At 38.4% G+C, this 19734-nt stretch overlaps 1 protein-coding gene across 6 annotated transcripts in view; it reads left to right on the top strand.

Moving 5' to 3' along the window:
- CDKAL1 (CDK5 regulatory subunit associated protein 1 like 1) overlaps positions 1-19734 on the top strand; it is a 654793-nt gene that overhangs the window by 381673 nt on the left and 253386 nt on the right. For all 6 annotated transcript variants that reach the window (XM_033434817.1, XM_033434820.2, XM_049716364.1 and 3 more), the window contains one exon: positions 3814-3980. In XM_033434817.1, the coding sequence (XP_033290708.1) occupies positions 3814-3980 (167 nt within the window). The remainder of the gene's footprint in view (positions 1-3813; positions 3981-19734) is intronic.

Genomic DNA, 19734 nt, shown 5'->3' with positions numbered 1-19734 from the left:
TGACCAGATAAAATCAATCTTCACCCATATTTTAATTTGTTACAATGAAGCTCATACACAGGAAGAGTTATAGTGAGTCATAATCTTTTGAACTTGAGTTTTGGCAAAGTTTGGTTTTTCAGAAAGGATTTTCTTTGTTGTGAGACTATTTTACTGAGAATATGATCTTTCTTTTATTATTAACCTTTTATGTCTTCTTTATGTTTTCCATCCTCTGTCATCTCACATTACTATGAAGCAGAGATCAGAATGCAGCTGTTGTAGCTGCTCTCTATTCAGGGAAAAGTAGTGTTAGAACTGTAGGCTGATCTGTAATTACTTGGGTAAAATGATAATGGATTCCAGTAACTTAACTTTTTGAAGCGTTTTCCTTTGTAAGATGTATTTCATTTCTTCCTAGTGTTTGCTTTTTTTTAAACCAAAATTAACACAACAAAAGGATGACAGATGATCTTATGAACCTAACGTTCATTAGAAAAGTCAGATACACTGAATAATTTAAGGAACATGAACAAAAGTCAGGTAGAGGAACAGTTTTAGGAAAAAGTAAGATTCCTCCTTGGATGTTTAAAAAAAGCCTCATTCCTGCCTCCTGAATTTCTCCCCACCACTTCCTTTTTTTGCATGTATTTATTACAGGCATGGGAGTTTTTACTGGGCATTCACTTCTCTTATCTCAATTCTTCCTGCCTGCTTCTCTTTTTTATTTTCACGTGTTTGTTTTTCTGACATGTATTAGTCAAAATCCATGTTACAGTGTAGATGGGGGTCTATCTCATTGGGGTTGACATCATACCCACGTCAAGCCAGTTCAGTTCGCCCTTGATCTTGGTTTCTAAGCCTGTGTTCTCCAGTACCCATCCGCCTCCACGTCACCACTGATAGGGGTGTATATGAAGTTCCCAGGATGTCTGTCAAGTGTCCCCTCACCGGCGCCTGAGTAATAGCCAGTCTTAGATCTCAGAAGTTTAATGATGAATCTGTATCTGTCATGAGCTGGAAGAGCTGCAGGGCACATAGTAGGTAAGGGCTTAATAAATGTTTGATGGATGAATAAAGAAATGAATGTGCAAAGGAATGTAGCTCATAACTGGAGTCCTTAAGGAATGAAGCTGTTTAGGCAAGCACTTCTGTCCATAAGTATAGCCAATTAAGAGTGCAGCTCAAAGCATGCATGTGTGTCCCAATATCCATTAGTGATTACAGACTGCAGCCTTCGGTTTCCCTGGTGAATTCATATGCAAGCTGACCTGACAGGCCCTGCTTGCACTATGAATAATCACAGGACTTCGGGATTCCACACTGAGCTTCACCTTTACTATGAAACGGCTTTCTGTGGCCTAACTGTGGGAGGGATCAGCTCTCATTAGAATGAACGCTTGAAATATAACCTTACAAACCTGAACTTTCTCACGTTAAGAGCAAAATCATCTCTGACAAATTTTTGGATTGAACTGGCAAGGCACAGTTCTTCTCAAGTCCAAGGATTTCACATTTTGCACATGTTTTCTTATTTCATTGTGTTTTAAACCAGGTTGCTATTATAGAGAGCATTTTAGCAGCCTTGATCTTGGAGACATCAAGACCATTATTCCTGTTGTTGCTGATGTAGTGTTACAGCTGCTTCCTCTTCATGTGATTTAATTTGAAGCTTCAGCCCACCAGGGGGCTGTTGGTCCCCACCTATGCAGCTTGAAGAGCTGGATGCTGTTTTCTGCATGGCTGTTATTCCCATTCCTATTCATAGCGATTTTTCCCCTTCTATATTCATCTAGCAACAGCAAGGCACTGTTCCAGGAACTCGCTCTCTCTACATAAGGCGTAACATGGAACCATTTGGATGGAAAAATTATAAATTAAAATTATTCTGTTCATTTAAAAATATTCATATTGTGTTGCTCAGATGCCAGTAACTGGAAAATCATGGATAATGTCCTGTTTTTATAACCTCTTTCAGAGTGTTTTAAAATCCATTTATGTTGTTACTTAGCCATCTCTTTCCTGGAGTGGATTTTGTGATAAGATTTTTTTAAAAAAGGTTGTATGAGTCCAGTGTCTGATGGCATATGTAATATTAAAATACAGATAATACCACTAATTGCAACCAGTTTTTTTCAATAGAAAAATATTTACTCCATGTACAGAGAATATTTATAAAACTACAGAGCTACAAAGGTAGCCTGTGGACATGCCAGATTATTTACTTTGAGGATAAAACTTTTTATTAAATGATTAAAACTAAGCAAAGGTTTATTAATTTCTGAAACTACATATTTAAATTAAGAAAGCCCATATATATTCATAACATTATTGATTTTCAAATACTAAAAACATCTCTAACTTTTAAAATGGAGCTGTTTTTTGATGTCTCCTGTTCTTTAATTTTGGGAAACTCATTTTATCTATCCTTGTATTTTCCATGCTGTCTGGGTGTGGGTGAGGACGTGCTTGTCTCAGAAAGATAGTAAAGTGGGGAAAAGGGAACATGTTTTTATGGAGGTTGGCTAGTTTGTTGATAAAGTAAATATATCTCTTCTTCTAAAGGAAGGAATAGTGACTGGAGATGTTAGCTTCATGTATTGATACATTTTTCCACCTCTGTGGAACGTGTTAAAGAGAGTGAAGATCTTTCCTTTTTGCTTCTTTGTTCTGTAAGTTTTAAGTTCACATTCACATAGAAGCTGTGTGTTCTATTTGTTGTCTCTCTTGACTAGGAATATTTAGATGTATTTTTGAAATTATTCTGTTCTGTCAACTAAAGACAATTTAAAATTTTAATTTTAAGACTCTTCCTAGAAACTTCTACTTTTGGTTCAGGCTGTCTTTGTGTGCCTTGTGTGTGTGTTGAGGTTCTTCAGAAGCAACAAATCACGTTAGCATGAACAAATTTCACAGGCCCATTTCACTGTTTATTTTAGCCTTGTGAATCATTGGCCTTTTAAAACAGGCTAATCCTTTAGGTGAATATGCCTTCAGAAAGATCTGTGTGCCCTGAAAACTTGGGTGGCTCTTGCTAACTCTGCTTTATTTATTTTAAGTAATACTAGGTGATCCAGAAGTATTTCCTTTCAATTTCTGGTAGAATGTTATTGCAGGCCGGTACTATTGGAAGTCAGGATTCTTTATAACAACAACAACATGGAAACATAGATACATTTTTATAAAGTCTGATTGATGGAAAATAGGATGCAACCTGTTCTATTTTTAGTAAACAGCTTTTTCAACACAGATGCTTAGTTGATACAGTAGCCAACTTCTTTGAATGCAGCAATATAATGCACTCTGTTCTTAATTGAATTAAGAAAACAAATTAGCATGGTTACTACAGGAGAAATGGGTACCTCATAATTAATAATTTGTGAGTCAAACTTTAACAACACTTGACATTTTCCTTGGGTCGGTGACAGACTGATGAGTGAGTTCACTGCTGATAGTACCTATTTTGTGGAGTGACTGTTTCAGTTCCGGGGCTTTTGCTATTCAATAAACTAGGTATTGTCTGTGATGGGACTAAAGCTTTAGTCTTGATCAAAGTGCTTTGGAGGAAGCATGGTTGAACTGATTGGCTGTGAATGTTAATCACTCCATAGGACGCACTGATAATTTACAGCATTGTTGTAACTCTCTGGTGTTCATAAAATGAACTTAATGACCCAGTGCCACCATGGGATAAGCTGCTTTTTCTCTGCAATTGAATACCCAGGCTGCCTGCATATCAGTGTTGAGAAATACTGCATTAAAAAGAGTGAGCAGCTGTATGATGAAGGAAACGGCTCTGCAACAGATTTGTTAATTATCTCCTTTGATTCACAGAGGGTGTTTGTGAAATATGGTTGACCAGTGAAGACACAGGGGCTTATGGCAGAGATATTGGCACCAGTCTGCCCGCACTGCTGTGGAAGCTGGTTGAAGTGATTCCGGAGGGAGCAATGCTGAGGCTTGGCATGACAAATCCGCCCTATATTTTAGAGCATCTGGAGGTAAGGAAAAGCGCCCCATTTCCGTGCTGACACAGAGACGAACCAATCCAGACAACGTGGCAGCCTCAGCGCCATCACATGAGTTTCATTTAAAATCACTTTCACATTTTTTTTTTGTGGTCCCACGTTACCAAGAATGAATCGGGAATTTCAAGTCCCTTCTTTGTCAGTCTTCACATCTTGTTTCTGCTTCCTCACCATTAATTAATGTTGCCTAGATTTTCCAGTATTTGCCATCTTGTCCCAGTTCTTTGTTTCTTCCTTACAGCCCTTCAGTTTTCCAATGCATAAGTTTGCCTCAGTTCCTCTGTCTATAACCCTTGTGTATTTCAGGACTGCTACCACGTTGCATTGATTTTGCAACCAACTGTGAACATTGCATTATCTGAACTGCTGTTAGCCCTACCAATGAGGATACTGTGCAGTGGAGTTTAAGGATGTTTTAAATTTGATTCTTTTGTCTGGCAATAGTTAGGGGAAAAATGAAATCCAGGAGACGTAGAGCTTTGTAGTCTTCCACTTGATTCTCTTGTGGTCGCTGTGAAAAAAGGAGTTATGATAATGCAAGATCCCTGGTTTTGTTTTTATACCTTCCATGGATGAACAGAGTGCCTACCCTCAAGTAGCTTACTATTAAACTAGGAAAATGGACGTGTGTACAAGTAACTGTGGTACTTGATGACAAATGATACAATAAATATGCGCAAAGAATATGGACAAGGGAGCAACTATGTAAATGAAAAAGTACATGCTGGGATCCATGATTATTATTTGAGAAATAAGATTATGCTGTTAGGTCCATAGTTAAGAATAAGAAATCTATCTAATAAGTGCTATTGGAGAGTCATGTGCAAAGTACAGAAACAACTCACTTATGTTTTTATCAGTTGTACCGAAAAATGACATTTCAGAATTCTAAAAGTTAGCAAGTATAGTGGCTGAAATTCAATGTGAATGAATATTCAAAGATTATTTCTGTTGATTTGATTTGAGGCCTATACTTGTTGAGGTTGTTGTTGAAAAGCCACCCTGCTATCAGCAACCTATTTTAGAAATTCTGAAAACAGAGTGGATCGCAATCTGATCGTTAATTATAAATATCTAATGAAGAAATTTCGCGATTTCAATTTTGTTATTCACATTTTCCCAACCAGATCTTTTTAGTAAAGGTGTGTGATTTATATGTTAACTTTGGTACTTTGGACAGTGTGTGACTATTATGATTTGCTATTTAAAAGTAAGCCACAGGCATGTCAGTTTTTACTTAACCCTTTGACATGGCACTTGAAAAAGCCAGTGATTCTCTGTAAAAATCAAATCTGCTAAGAGCTATAGCAGTCTTGCTATGTTTGCAGTAAATGTGAGGCGTCCATCATGAAGATCAGGAGATGTGCTGGGTATATGGTGGGTAGGAAGAGCAGTAAGCCCTGCCAGTATACAGCTGATAACACCCCAGTTTCTTTGGATTTAAAAAATCTTATCAAATTTCAAGAGAACGTTAGTAGCTAGAGTCAGAGCAGTTCAGGTGGGGCTACAGTCAGAGCAGTTCAGGTGGGGAGTAAACACAGGGGAAAAAAAATCACGTATTGGCTCTGTGATGGGAAACCTAATATCTCTTGGAATAAACTCAACCCTTTAATTAATTGCAAGATTGCAGAAACCAGTGTCGCGTTTATAGCAAACCCTAATGCTCAGCATCTAAAATAGTGCTAGAGTTGTTGATCTCCGAATAGATGCTCCAGAAGAGCTGCTAAAAATCAGCAGAGGACGGTAAATGTAGCTTTACGCTTTACCTGGAAGAACACAGGTGTTTAGTTCATAGATTGTACTTAGAGTGATAGCAAGTTACAATTGTCATAAAATTACCTTTTAAAAATTCTTGCTTTTTTGGGCTTCCCTGGTAGTACAGTGGTTGAGAGTCCGCCTGACAATGCAGGGGACACGGGTTCGTGCCCCGGTCCGGGAGGATCCCACATGCCGTGGAGTGGCTGGGCCCATGAGCCATGGCCGCTGAGCCTGTGCGTCCGGAGCCTGTGCTACGCAGTGGGAGAGGCCACAACAGTGAGAGGCCCGCGTATCGCAAAAAAAAAAAAAAAAAAAAAAATTTCTTGCTTTAAGATATCTATAATGTTGGCCTTCCCTCCTACATTCTCATTTTCATGAGGTGAGGACCTTGTCACGTCTATGTGTTGATCTACCCCACCCACTAGTGGCTCAATAAATGAATGAATAAAAGATGAATAAAGGAAGAGCCTTTTTCATAAAATAAATTGTAGAGCCCACTCTACCATCTTGAACTTTGAAGTCGTCTGGCCAGAAGAGGCAGCACAAGATGACAAAGTAAATGAGCTTCAAGGGTGAGAGTTTGTCCCAAAGAAAGCCACCCATTCCCCTCCACTTGATATGCAGGGAGTAATTCCATCCTATGGTTCCACAGCAAAGGAGAGAGCAGTCCAGAGGAAACAGAACCAAAGGAGACAAACAAACAAAGATGTGCTAGAACGAGAAAACCCAAGTATCTGGAAGCCAAGAGCTTTTCAAGTCTTCCTCTGTCACTTTGACAAGACCTGCACACCTTGGTGGCGGTTCTCATCCTTCTCTGAGTGGCAGAGCTTCAAGCTCGCCGTGTCCTACAAACACATCCTTCTGTAACAGAAAAGGTATCTGAGCTCCACAGTATCACTGGCTTCCAAGTGTGAAAAAGGACATTAGGGAAGAGAGCCAACCCCATGGAGCCTAACCCCGCACCCACAATGCATCGTATTTCCCCATTTTCCTCTCACTAAGCTGAGACTGCTCTGAAGAAATTACTTGACTTACCTAAAGTGCTGAAGAAAATTCATCAATAAGAAAAAAAAAAGAAGCGGGAAAAGCTGAAAACGGGGGAAAAATAACACCAGTGAACGACAGGTGATGATTTTTTTTTAACTGCCAGGATAGAAGGAAGCCACTCTTGAAAAACTACTCTGATGGTTTAATACACTTACGGTGAGGGTTTCTGGCGAATTGTATTGGTAGGACCCAGCCTTCTTGTGTTTCTGGAAGATGCTTCACGCTACAGACTTTAATTATCGAGCACTTCACGGGGCTGTTTTCCTTCCTCTTGGTTATGTTCACTTCACATTCACCTGACTCTTGAGATTTTTCTCTTAAACTCTTTTACCAGTTTTTTTTTAATTGCACAGTTTAAAGGGGAAATCATTTAAAGGAGAATACCAACGTTTCTATCATTATTTAAGCGTATGGTGTGGAAAAATAGGTCTGTTGAAAATACATTTTATTAAATCTTCCAAGGGACAGAAGATATCACACTTAACGTAGGATGCACATCTAACTTTTAATTGAGAGTCTAACATTATGTGTGGCACTTTATATAGTAGATATTGAATAAATGTGTAATGAATAAAAGGAAAGGAGGGAGAATTCTTAATCCCTAACAGGCAAAGTCAAGTATCTAATTGGAATACCTACAAACCCTATTTTTAACTTGTCACTGCCCTAAAAAACCATATGGGATTCATTTTAAATGATGACATAAGTGTCAAAGATATCTCAAACATATCTATATATATGTATACCATATATATATGGTGGGAAAACACCCTGGAATTGAAGAAACATAATTATAAGCTTATGTAATACTTATTAAATTTGGATATGAGGTAGAAACAATAGATAAAACAGTAGATTAAAAAATGTTTTACCTCATCTTAGGTCTGTAATACCTCTTCATTACCCATAGAATAAAGATAAGCTCTTTATCATGACATACGGGGTCCTTAAGACGCTTCCTCCACTACATCCCTGTTTGCTCTTCCCTTTGCTACCCTTATGAGGCCTCCTGTGTAGCCTATATTTTTTTTAACCATTTTATACTCCTGCTATTTTTACTTTAACTTTTTCCCATTTCATACTTACCACATGATGACAGTTGTTAGTGTTGAGTTAATCAGATACACTAATATTTGCTACTATTGGGTTGGCCAAAATGTCCGTTTGGGCTTTTCTGTTAAAAAAACGGGTTCTTAATGGAAATACATATGTTGACTAATATATATGTTGACTAATATATTGCCGCTATAGTGGCACATAAGAGGTATTTTCCCTCTATGTTTGCTTTCCTGTTGATATCGCTAAGATAATAACACTGGCGTATTCCTGTTTGATGAACTCTGACCTTCTAGGTGGAGCAGCTTGTGCATTTGATTACTCTTGAAACTACATTGCTTAGTTTTTCCCTCTGCGTTGTAGGTAGCCCACAGCTAAGGTATTAATTCAGACTGAACATAACACGTATGAACCCAGCCAGGTGTGATGTGGCCAGTGACAGTGACGCAATGGCTACTGGTACCTGGGCACCAGAAGACACTGGTAACATTATTCAACACTGCTTAATAATAATCATAATAACATCAGTACAATTTATTGGGCGTTTATTATTTTCTAGAAACCATACTGCTTGCTATACACATATTATCTCTTTTCCTTCTTACAATAAGCTAGCTATATAGATAACATTATCCTTATTTTATTTATTGAGAAGCCAAGTCTTAGAAAGCTTTAATAATTGGCCAAATTACATAACTAATTAGCAGCTGAATGGGTTTCTAATCTTGTCTGACTCTAAAATGTTCTCTGCTGTACTGAATCTTCCATAAAGCCAGCTCAGGTATTTCCTAGATTCCTTCCATGCTCTGTCAGACACTGTCCAGCCTATCTCTGTGGGCACTCATCATGGTGCATCATTACTTATTTACACGTAAATCCAACAAAACTGTTACCATCTGTAGGAAGAGGCTGTATTGTTTGTCTTTGCATTTCAGTGCCTGTGATGACATGCACTTAATAAATGTGTATGGAATGATGTGCTGGCTCTAAGTTTAGCTGTTCTTTGACTGCATGTCTTATACATACTGAGGTACCTTCATATCTGGGCTGAGCATCTAGTTTTGGAAGAGTTTGTGGATGGTTGTCATATGTGTTTCTCACTTATGAGTCACACTTTTGTGCAGAATTACTAGATGGTGGAGGAGAATCCATCTAAGGGATATGCTTTATTATTTGCTCTGCTAAGATACTGTAGTGACAGATAGTATCTTTAGGACCACCTAGAGCAAATGAGCTCATTATATGATTATTGAGTTTGTAGATTATCTAGGCTTTTAGCTTCTTTCTTCTTCTTCCTGCTTCTTAGCTTTCACTGCTTTTTATAGTCTCCATCAGAGAAGTCAGCAGTGGATGGTCAAGGAGGAGAAATTAAAATCAGGCAATTTGTCTTGTTTTTCATTTTATGGGTTGGCTGGTAGGGAAAAGATATTAAAGCTGTTGACCAGAAAGGGATATGGGAATTATCTGTGGATTTTATTTATCTAAGCTATTCTGGTTCTCCTTGTGTTATGAATAATTTAAAATAACTGTTATCTTCCTTGAAAATGCCTGTGTGTCTTAAAGTCATATCAGAATTTTAGTGCATCACTCACAGCCTGGAACAGAGAGGGCAGGTTGATTAATTTGGAGTGCAAATGCTTGTTATTAAGGACTGTTCCTACATTCAAATTATAAATAAAGCAAATTGGTTATTTAAAAATTTCTATTACTCTGTAAAATATTGCTGAGAATATTGACACTCATATTCACATTGATATGCTACATTTTATTCAGCTTGAATTAAAATGTATAAGTTCTTTAAAGATTTATATTTAGTATATTTCTGTTACTTATATGTGTTACATCGTGTAAGGTTAATCATAGTGGTATTTTAAATGTTCCATCTGTTTTTGGTTGAGAAATCTTTTAGTCACTACAAGTCAGTTTCCTGCTACCCTTGATTTTTGTATATTTACTTCTATTTAAATGACCTTATGTTCCAATGTAATAGTACATTTAGCAAAATTAATTTATCTGGTAAGACAGTAGATATATGTCAAGGACTTTTGCTGCATGGTAATTTATGAACATTAATAGTATGTTTGGCTTGGCAGACTTCTGAAAAATGCCTCATAGTTTCAAAATAATAGCAAACACAATACCTGCTGTGCTTATGTTTCATCAGAGCAATACAGAATTTCCAAATTGAAGTCAACAGTTCACATGTGTCTTTAAACTTTTTTTTATTCCTTAAGGGTTATACTTTCCAGAATAATAGAAAAATATGCAAATAGATTTTGTGCTGTTGTATACAAACTATTTCACCCTTTTGGTGAATAGAAGGACATGCTCAGTGATTCGTTTTGAGCAATGAAATGGAAAGGAAAAATCCTTTATTTCTGCCATCCACGTACTATAGCTTTTGCAACTTGTCAGTGTGGTTTGTGTGACTGTTGGTACCCCGTTTCTTACTGATTAGAATCATCAGCACTTTACTTCATTCTTAACCTGGCATTTGTGAATAGATTTCAAGAGGTCAGTGAAACCTCTAAAACTGGAGACCAAAGCTTGTGCCTATCTGAAAACTTAGGGGGAGGAAACCATAAAATATTAAAAGGATTCATATACTTAATAAAAAGCTTAGCAGGCCTAATTATGAGAGCTGAGGGCAGCCCCCCTGGAATGGAATGGGGGTTATGCCCCAGCCCTGTGTGCCAAATGACTTGACTCCTTGTGATAAACCATGAAATTTAAATGCTACTCCACATAAGCATGATTGTGGGCTCTACCCCACATTCCACCTCTGCTCCTCCTTGGAGGGATCTGGATCTGAGCACCAGCAAAGCTTCAGTCTGGCCCTTCTACCAAAACATTTGCACCTCTGCGCCTACTTGTATCTCACCCCTTTCCATCCTGTGATCCTCACTTGTTCCCTCTTCAGGCTTCAGCTCCTAACCCCAGCCCTGCCCAAGAAGCCTCAGCTTTTCTTGAACCCAACAGCTCCTCAGAAAAGCTTCCATAGCTTCTTGCTTATGACTACTGAGCTTCAGTTTGTAACGTTCTGTCTGGGTGATTAAGCCTCAGGGTAACGTGCAGGCCAGAGGACCCAGAAAAGAAATGAGCTCTTAAATAGATAGACTTGATCTCAACAAATAACTCTTTGTTGCTGTCCTCACAGCCACAGACTCATCAGTTTCATCAGGAATTTTATTTTATGCTTATCATCTCAGGTATGTTTTCAGGGGAAAATGAACTATTTTGTGCATGAATGTTTCTCATGTTGAAAATATTGGGTTTCTCTGTCTTTTGGGGGAGAACAATGGAAAATGCCTTGTTTTAAGATTCTGTTTATATGGCCAGCAATAATTTATACAGAGACCCACCTTGTGGGCCTCCCTGCTGCCCTCAGTTACAATTTCTGAATTACCAGATAGCATGGATGGGAGTCTAGATCCAGCAGAGGAATATAAGTAGTCAAATTGGCTTTGGTTATCATAATACGATTTAATCCACTTTGTGATAAAAACTATCTGAACTTTGCAACCACTAATATCATCATTTTATCTCTTGCTATTGGCCTAAGTTTTTTACCAGTGAAATCCAGAGACATACCGATATTCATTGCCAAAAGAGATGATCATCTCCTGAAACGAAAAGAATGTAGGGACATAGGGATAAAATATGGGTGAAGATGATAAGTAAAAAGGCCTCAGCAAATGCTTTATAAAGAAACTGGTGTCATAGTCAAACATCTGGAACCATGTCTGTGTCTGTGTCTGTGTGTGTGTGTATATATATATTGGGTTGGCCAAAAGGTTCATTTAGTTTTTTCTGTAAGAAAAAAACTTGGCTCTAGTAGCACTTAGTTTTCTTTAACTTCATCCTAAACAATTTTGTTAGATTGTATGTGACAGCTGTCATATCAGCGTGCATTAAAAAAAGACATCAAAATTGGTGAATTTTTAAAAATTTATTTATATTTTGGCTGCATTGGGTCTTCGTTGCTGCCTGCGGGCTTACTCTAGTTGCAGCGAGCGGGGTCTGTTCTTCGTTGCGGTGCACAGGCTTCTCATTGTGGTGGCTTCTCTTGTTGCAGAGCATGGTCTCTAGATGTATGGGCTTCAGTAGTTGTGGCACGCAGGCTCAGTAGGTGTGGCTCGCGGGCTCTAGAGTGCAGGCTCAGTAGTTGTGGCGCACGGGCTTAGTTGCTCCTCAGCATGTGGGATCTTCCCAGACCAGTGCTCAGACCCGTGTCCCTTGCATTGGCAGCAGGATTCTTAACCACTGCACCACCAGGGAAGTCCAAAATTGGTGAATTTTTGTGTAGCCATTTTAATATTGAGGATGAAAGAAAAAAAGCAACATTTTCGGCATATTGTGCTTTATTATTTCAAGAAAGGTGAAAATGAAATCAAAACGCAAAAAAAGATTTGTGCAATGTATGGAGAAGGTGTTATGACTGATTGAATGTGTCAAAAGTGGTTTGCAAAGTTTCATGCTGGAGATTTCTTGCTGGTTGTTGCTCCACAGTCGGGTAGACCAGTTGAAGTTGATAGCGATCAAATCAAGACATCAGTTGAGAACAATCAGTGTTATACCATGTGGGAGATAGCCGACATACTCAAAAATACCCAAATCAAGCGGTGGAAATCATTTGCACCAGCTTGGTTATGTGAATCGCTTTGATGTTTTGGTTCCACGTAAGTTAAACGAAACAAACCTTCTTGACCGTATTTCTGCATGCGATTCTCTACTTAAACGTAATGAAAACGTTCTGTTTTTAAAACAAATTGTGATGGGCGATGAAAAGTGGATACTGTACAATAATGTGCAACAGAAGAGATCATGGGACAAGCAAAATGCACCACCACCAACCACACCGAAGGCCGGTCTTCATCCAACGAGGGTAATGTTGTGTATATGGTGGGATTGGAAGGGAGTCCTCTATTATGAGCTCCTTCTGGAAAACCAAACGATTAATTCCAACAAGTACTGCTCCCAGCTAGACCAACTGAAAGCAGCATTTGACGAAAAGCGTCCAGAATTAGTCAACAGAAAACGCATAACCTTCCATCAGGATAACGCAAGACCACATGTTTCTTTGATGACCAGGCAAAAACTGTTACAGCTTGGCTGGGAAGTTCTGATTCATCTGCCATATTCACCAGACACAGCACCTTCGGATTCCCACTTATTTAGGTCTTTACAAAATTCTCTTAATGGAAAAAATTTCAATTCCCTGGAAGACTGTAAAAGGCACCTGGAACAGTTCTTTGCTCAAAAAGATAAAAAGTTTTGGGAAGATGGAATTATGAAGTTGCCTGAAAAATGGCAGAAGGCAGTGGAACAAAAGGGTGAATACATTGTTCAATAAAGTTCTTGGTGAAAATGAAAAATGTCTTCTACTTTTACTTAAAAACTTTTACTTGGCACTTTTTGGCCAACCCAATAAAGCAGAACACTTTAATATTTCAGAATTATAATTCTAGGATACTAGAAGGCTGGAAATTTACAAATTTTAATTGTGGCATACAAAATATTCGTGTTTCATCTTTTAGTATTCTAGTGTACATTTCAGTTTCTAAAGGAGGGCATTAGATACGTGATGGTTTAATATGCATCTTAAAAGGCGTTTCACATTGCTGTTTTCCCTGGATCCTTAATTTCACAGGAGTAGCTAAGAGGGCTTCCATGTCACCTGTTGAAATTAGTATAGTTCAAACTCCACAATACACCATCTGTGGACTTTATCTTTCTCATTAATTTAGGAAGTCAGTTATGCTCAAACCACTGAGAAAAGCCGCCTTCGACTTTCCTTCATAAGCACAGAGCATGGCTAACACATAAGGCATTCAATGTAGTTTTTTCTTTACACTTTTCTTTTGGTACTAGGATCATTTCCGTATTGATTCTTTGCTCTGATAGCCTATGAAAGGCTACCCTAGGCCATTGCTAATTCAGCACTTAGTAAAATGAAATCTTCATATTTTATATCAGGTGGGTAATGGAATTTTCTCGTGATTCATGGTGTAGAACAGAAAGGTTGGTGGTGAAGTTAATGGTTCAGAGAATATTTGAGGGACATTCTGCATATTTTTCAGCAAGTAAAATGCAGTTCCTTACTTTGCTTCTGTTTATTTTTAATATACTAAATTGTTTGTTGTTTCTAGATCCAATATGCATCGGTTCTTTTTCCCGCATCTTCCTTTGTCTACCACAAAAATAATCCACATAAAAATGTTAAGCTTTCAAATTTTAAGTCCAAAATTCTTTAATGTCATTTAACAGTAAATGATGATTGTGTCCTAAATTGGAAACATAAGCATTTTTATATGATTAAGAACACCTTTATTTGTATGTGTTGAACAGAACTATCAAATTGATTATAATGGGCATGAATAGTGTATGTGTAATGAATCATTTTTAGCATCAGAGGATGCTGCATGTGGGCCAGAGAAGTCAAACTATTTAGAGTAATATTGAAAGTTCTCTAGTTATTCATTAGTTTAGGTGGAAAAAAAACTATTCTGTCTCTTTATGTAGCATGCATTTTTCTGTGTTTTTAAAAACACTGTGAAAAGTTTGCTGCTTGTAAAGCATTGTTTGACTAGAGAAAGTATTGTGGATTAGAGTGTCTCTAATATATGGCAACAAAGAAGTAACTTCCATATTTACATGTTAAAATATATGTAAAAAGCAAACTTTACATCAATTTTTTATTATACAGTCATATGGAATGTCTGCCTAAATGCTGATCAGTTGAAATTTCAGACATTAATCTTTTCATTAATTGGCTACTATATAGCCAGGCCTTTGTCTTTCCACCTCAATAGATCCTTGGTATTTTTTCTTCCTCTATTCCTCTATTACTGTCTTTGTATTAGTTTCCTAAGGTGGTTGTAACGAAGTACCACAAACTGGGTGGCTTAAAATAACAGAAATTTATCCTCACAGTTTGGGAGGCCAGAGGTCCCAAATCAAAGTGTTGGCAGGGTTGGTTCCTTCGGGAGGCTCTGAGAGAGAATCTGTCCCGTTCCTCTCTCCCTGCTTCTGGTGGTTGCTGGTAATTCGTGGCATTCCTTAGCTGGTAGACATATCACTGCAATCTCTGTTTCAGTGCTAACATGGTATTCTCTCTCTGCGACTAAATTTCCTCTTCTTTATAAGGGCACCAGTCACTGGATTGGAGTCCACCCTAATTCAGTATGACCTCATCTAAACTTGATTACATCTGCAAAGACGTTATATTTCCAAAGAAGCTCATTTTCACAGGTTCTGGGGATGATGACGTCAGTGTGTCTTCTGTGACACACAGTTCAGCCCACAACAGCCTTCTTTTGTGGTAAATAGATATTCTCTATGTGCCATTTTAATTCATATATATAATCTTTAAAATTATTTTTTTAGTGGTTACCTTAGTATCTTAATCTATAACAGTTTAGTTTATGTTAATATCAACTTTGTAACAGGATACACAAGTTTTGCCTCTATATATAGCTCAATTCCCTCTCGCCTTCTTTATGCTGATGTTATCAAACAAAGTATATCTTTGTAAAATGTACACCTATCAGCGCATTCATAATTAGTGCTTTATGCAGTTGTCTTTTAAGTTAGATAAGATAAAAACAAGAACTACAAACAAAAACCACATTTATACTGTTACCTTTGTAGTTACCTTTACCTGTGCTCTTTATTTCTTCATGTGGATTGGAGTTAATGTCAATTCATTTCAGCCTGAAGGACTCCATTTAGTATTTCTAACACAGGTCTCCTAGAAAAGTATTCTCTCAGTTTTTGTTTATTGGGGCATAGCTTAACTTTTTCTTCACTTTTGAAGGATGACTTCTCTGGATATAGAATTCTTGGTTAACAGTCTTTCAGCACTTTGCATATGTCATTCCACTGCCTTGTGGCCTCTGATTTCTGATGAGATATCAACTGTTAATCTTACTGAGGATCCCTTACACGTGATGAGATACTTGTCTCTTGCTGTTATCAGGATTCTGTTTTTAGCTTTCAGCGGTTTATGAGATAGCTAGGTATAGATCTCTTTAAGTTTATCCTACTTAGAGTTTGTAGAGCTTCTAGGTTACGTAGATTGTTTTTCTTCAGATTTCTGAGTTTTGGGCCATTATGGCTTCAAATATTTTTCTGCCTTTTGCTTTCCTTCTGGAATTTATATTATATGTATGTTGGTATGCTTGATGGTGTCCCACAGATTTCTGAGGCGCTGTTAATTTTTATTCATTGTTTTTTTTTTTTCTGTTCCTCAGACCGAGTAATCTCAATTGACCTGTCTTCAAGTTTGCTGATTGTTTCTTATACCAGCTCAAGTCTCCTGCTGAGCCCCTGTAGTGAATTTTTTACTTCAGTTCTTTTACTTTTCATACCAGAATTTCTGTCTGGTTCTCCTTCATAATTTGTCTCATTATTGATATTCTTCATTCAGTGAGACATCATTCTCATGCTTTTCTTTAGTTCTTTAAACATGATTGTCTTTACTTCTTTGAACATATTTAAAATGATGATTTAAAGTCGTTGTCAAGTATGTTCAGAATCTGGGCTTTTGCTGGGAGAGTGTCTATCGATTGCTTTTGTGTGTGTGTGTGTTTCACATTTTATAATTTTTTGTTGAAAACTAGACATTTAAATATGCTTTTTTTTTTTTTTCCTGCGGTACGCAGGCCTCTCACTGTTGTGGCCTCTCCCATTGCGGAGCACAGGCTCCGGAAGCGCAGGCTCAGCGGCCATGGCTCACGGGCCCAGCCGCTCCGCGGTATGTGGGATCTTCCCAGACCGGGGCACGAACCCGTGTCCCCTGCATCGGCAGGCGGACTCTCAACCACTGCGCCACCAGGGAAGCCAAACATAGTATTTGTTTGTTTGTTTGTTTGTTTTTGTTTTTTTTATTTTATTTATTTATTTTAATATACTTTTAAATATAATGTGGCAGCTCTGGAAATCAGATAGTCTTCTCTTGACAGGAGTTATTGTTGTTGTTGTTTGTTTAGTGACTTTTCTTAATTAATTCAGTAAAGTCTACTTTGTTATATGTGGCCAGTGAAGTCTCTATCAAATTAGCTTAGTAGTCAGCTCATGATTGGACAGAGATTTCCTTAAAACCTGGAACCAATAAGTCTGTCTTTGTGGAGGAGCCCTTTGTTCATATTGGAGCATCCTTCAGTGCTCAGGTTGCCTATACCTCCATCTTTACCTGCACTTCCTGTTTGTGTAGCACCTCAGACTTAGCCAGAGGTGAGAATTAAGGGCCTTCTCATGTCTTCACTGAACAGGTGCACAGCCTGGACATGCACACGTCCTTGTGCGTGCACATGGCCTTCTAGATTCCCAGGAATGTGTCAGTGTGTTTCAAAATCCCCTCTGGACATCACATTCCCTAGCTTTTCCTTTTATGCTTTTTGATTTGCTTATTATTTGCTCTGTTATTTGCAGCCCCAGGCAGCCATGATGTTAAGCAATTGCGATGATTATTTTTGACAAATGCCCCTGGGAAAAAAGCTTTTCTACTGGGTGAGTGCCAGGTCAGGTTAAATAAGAAAGTCATGTGAGTAGAGTCTTCCATGAAACCACTGCACAGGGCAAATACTGACAGTTTTTCTGGGAATGGGGCTTTGAAGGAGCTCCAACCCTCTTCTGCCCCCTTCAGTGGCTGCCAGACTGCTGGTTTTCACCATGATTGAAGGTTGTTGGTTTTCAAGGCTACCACAGAACTGGGAAGTGGGAGGTGAGAAAAGGGCCAGTTTAAAATGCCACATAACTTTCTGTTCTTACCAAGATTGTTCCATTTTTCTGGAATAAACACTCGTCAGATTGCTGTAAGCCTTTAGTTAATTTCCAGAGTTCTGAAAAAAATTGATTCTGACCATTTTTGTCACTGTCCTCATTGCCTTTTAGGTAGGAGAGGATTTTCAGAGGTTTTTACTCTGCCATTCCTGCTGATGTCATTAAATATAACTTATGCCTTAAAATGGGCTGCTTCTGTATGTGTCAGGCCATAAGTGTATGGGGTTAGCTCAGTATTCTTCCTTAATTTTTGTGTTCCATGTCAAAGGTACCGTCAATCCCTTATGGTTCCATCTGCCCTTGTAAAGCTTTTGGGGAGGAGCTCATGTCATTAGTAGGTTACTGACAGCAAAAGATCACTATTAATTGAGTCTCTCAGTGGCCTGTAACAAACAACACCCTCACAGAAAGCACAGAGATTTAGAGACTAAAACGCGCACCTCGTTAGATACTTGTAGCTGTGGGCACCGCACAGAGCAGACTGTGGCTTACTCAGACGGAACCTTGCATATGTCATTTAGTTGCTTCCCTCTCTTTCTTTATTGATTCTTTTTCTAAAAACCATACCCAATACTACTTCGTTATTTATATTCTAATAGATAGTTCAACTTCCACAGTCACTGTCTTTTATATTGTTGAAGCTACTGTAGATCTCTTCTCATGAAAATGCTTTGTTTTGGGGACTTCCCTGGCGGTCCAGTGGTTAAGACTCCATGCTTCCACTGCATGGGGCACGGGTTTGATCCATGGTTGGGGAACTAAGATCCCACATGCTGTGTGGAGTGGCCAAAAAAAAGGAAAGAGGGCTTCCCTGGTGGCGCAGTGGTTGAGAGTCCGCCTGCCGATGCAGGGGACACGAGTTCATGCCCCGGTCTGGGAAGATCCCACGTGCCGCGGAGCGGCTGGGCCCGTGAGCCACGACCGCTGAGCCTGCGCGTCCGGAGCCTGTGCTCCACAACGGGAGAGGCCACAACAGTGAGAGGCCTGCGTACCGCAAAAAAAAAAAAAAAGGAAAGAAAATGCTTTGTTTTCTTGAGAGATGGTGTCCCTCTCACTATGCCATGTTCCATCCTCTGTGTAGTCTTCCAGAAAGCTTTGCACATCAGTTGATTAGGTATTTGTTAATCAGAAAGATGTTTGCTGTCGATGCTGCTTTACTAAACTAAAAAGATATCAAACTTAGAATTAATAGCTATAGACTCTAGAGTTTGTAGAAAAACAACATTGGAAAATACTGGTAATTCGAGGATATGTAACTCAAGGAATTAAAGAGTCATTTTGAAATTTGCAGTGCATTGTTTTACTCTCATGAAAGTAAATGCAGATTTTAAAGTTCCTCAGTTTCTTTACCAACATTTTTGTTGAAGTATCTTTATGATGTTTTTATTTATTATCCTTCTAACTTAATGGGACGTGACCGTACTGAAGTGTTCACAGAAGTAGAAGACCTGAGTCTGAATCAGTTTGTCATTAATCTGGCAAATTCGTTGAATCTTGATCACTCTATTTATATTTCAGTCTTTTTAAAAAGAAACGCCATTTTGAAGGGGCTGAGCTGAATGAGATAGGTTTACATTTTTTCCATTTGACCTCTAAATTCTGAGCCTTCTAAAATCTTTGCAAACTCATTTTACTTGATGTGACCTAGAACTTAAAAGAAAAAAAATAGCATTTCAAAGAATTGTTGTGCCATTCCATTGTCCGGTATTTGGTATGAAATAATCATCCCAGTACTTGCTTTGACAGTTGTATCATGTTTATATAAGCCTGTGTCAGAGAGGCCTGGAACCCAGAAGCTTTCTGTTTCTGTAGTGAGTGTGGGGAATCACTTACTGAATTTGCATCCTCTACCTAACACCTGAGAACGAAGCATTTCTTTTGGATAGCATGGCGCTCCTCACTTGCAAATGCTTTTCATGTTGCAAATGATACAGTAGAAAAATGAAATCTACGGAAAACCACATCAAGAAGATCTCTCTCTTATTCAAGGAATTATTGCATAGACAGGGTATTCTGGTTCCCCACCTATGACCCTGGAGAGGAATTGGGCATCATTTTGGTGGCTGGCTTCAGGAGGCCTCAG

Source organism: Orcinus orca, chromosome 10 (assembly GCF_937001465.1).
Source record: "Orcinus orca chromosome 10, mOrcOrc1.1, whole genome shotgun sequence".
NCBI lineage: Eukaryota > Metazoa > Chordata > Mammalia > Artiodactyla > Delphinidae > Orcinus > Orcinus orca.
This window is presented reverse-complemented; position numbering and strand designations above follow the sequence as displayed.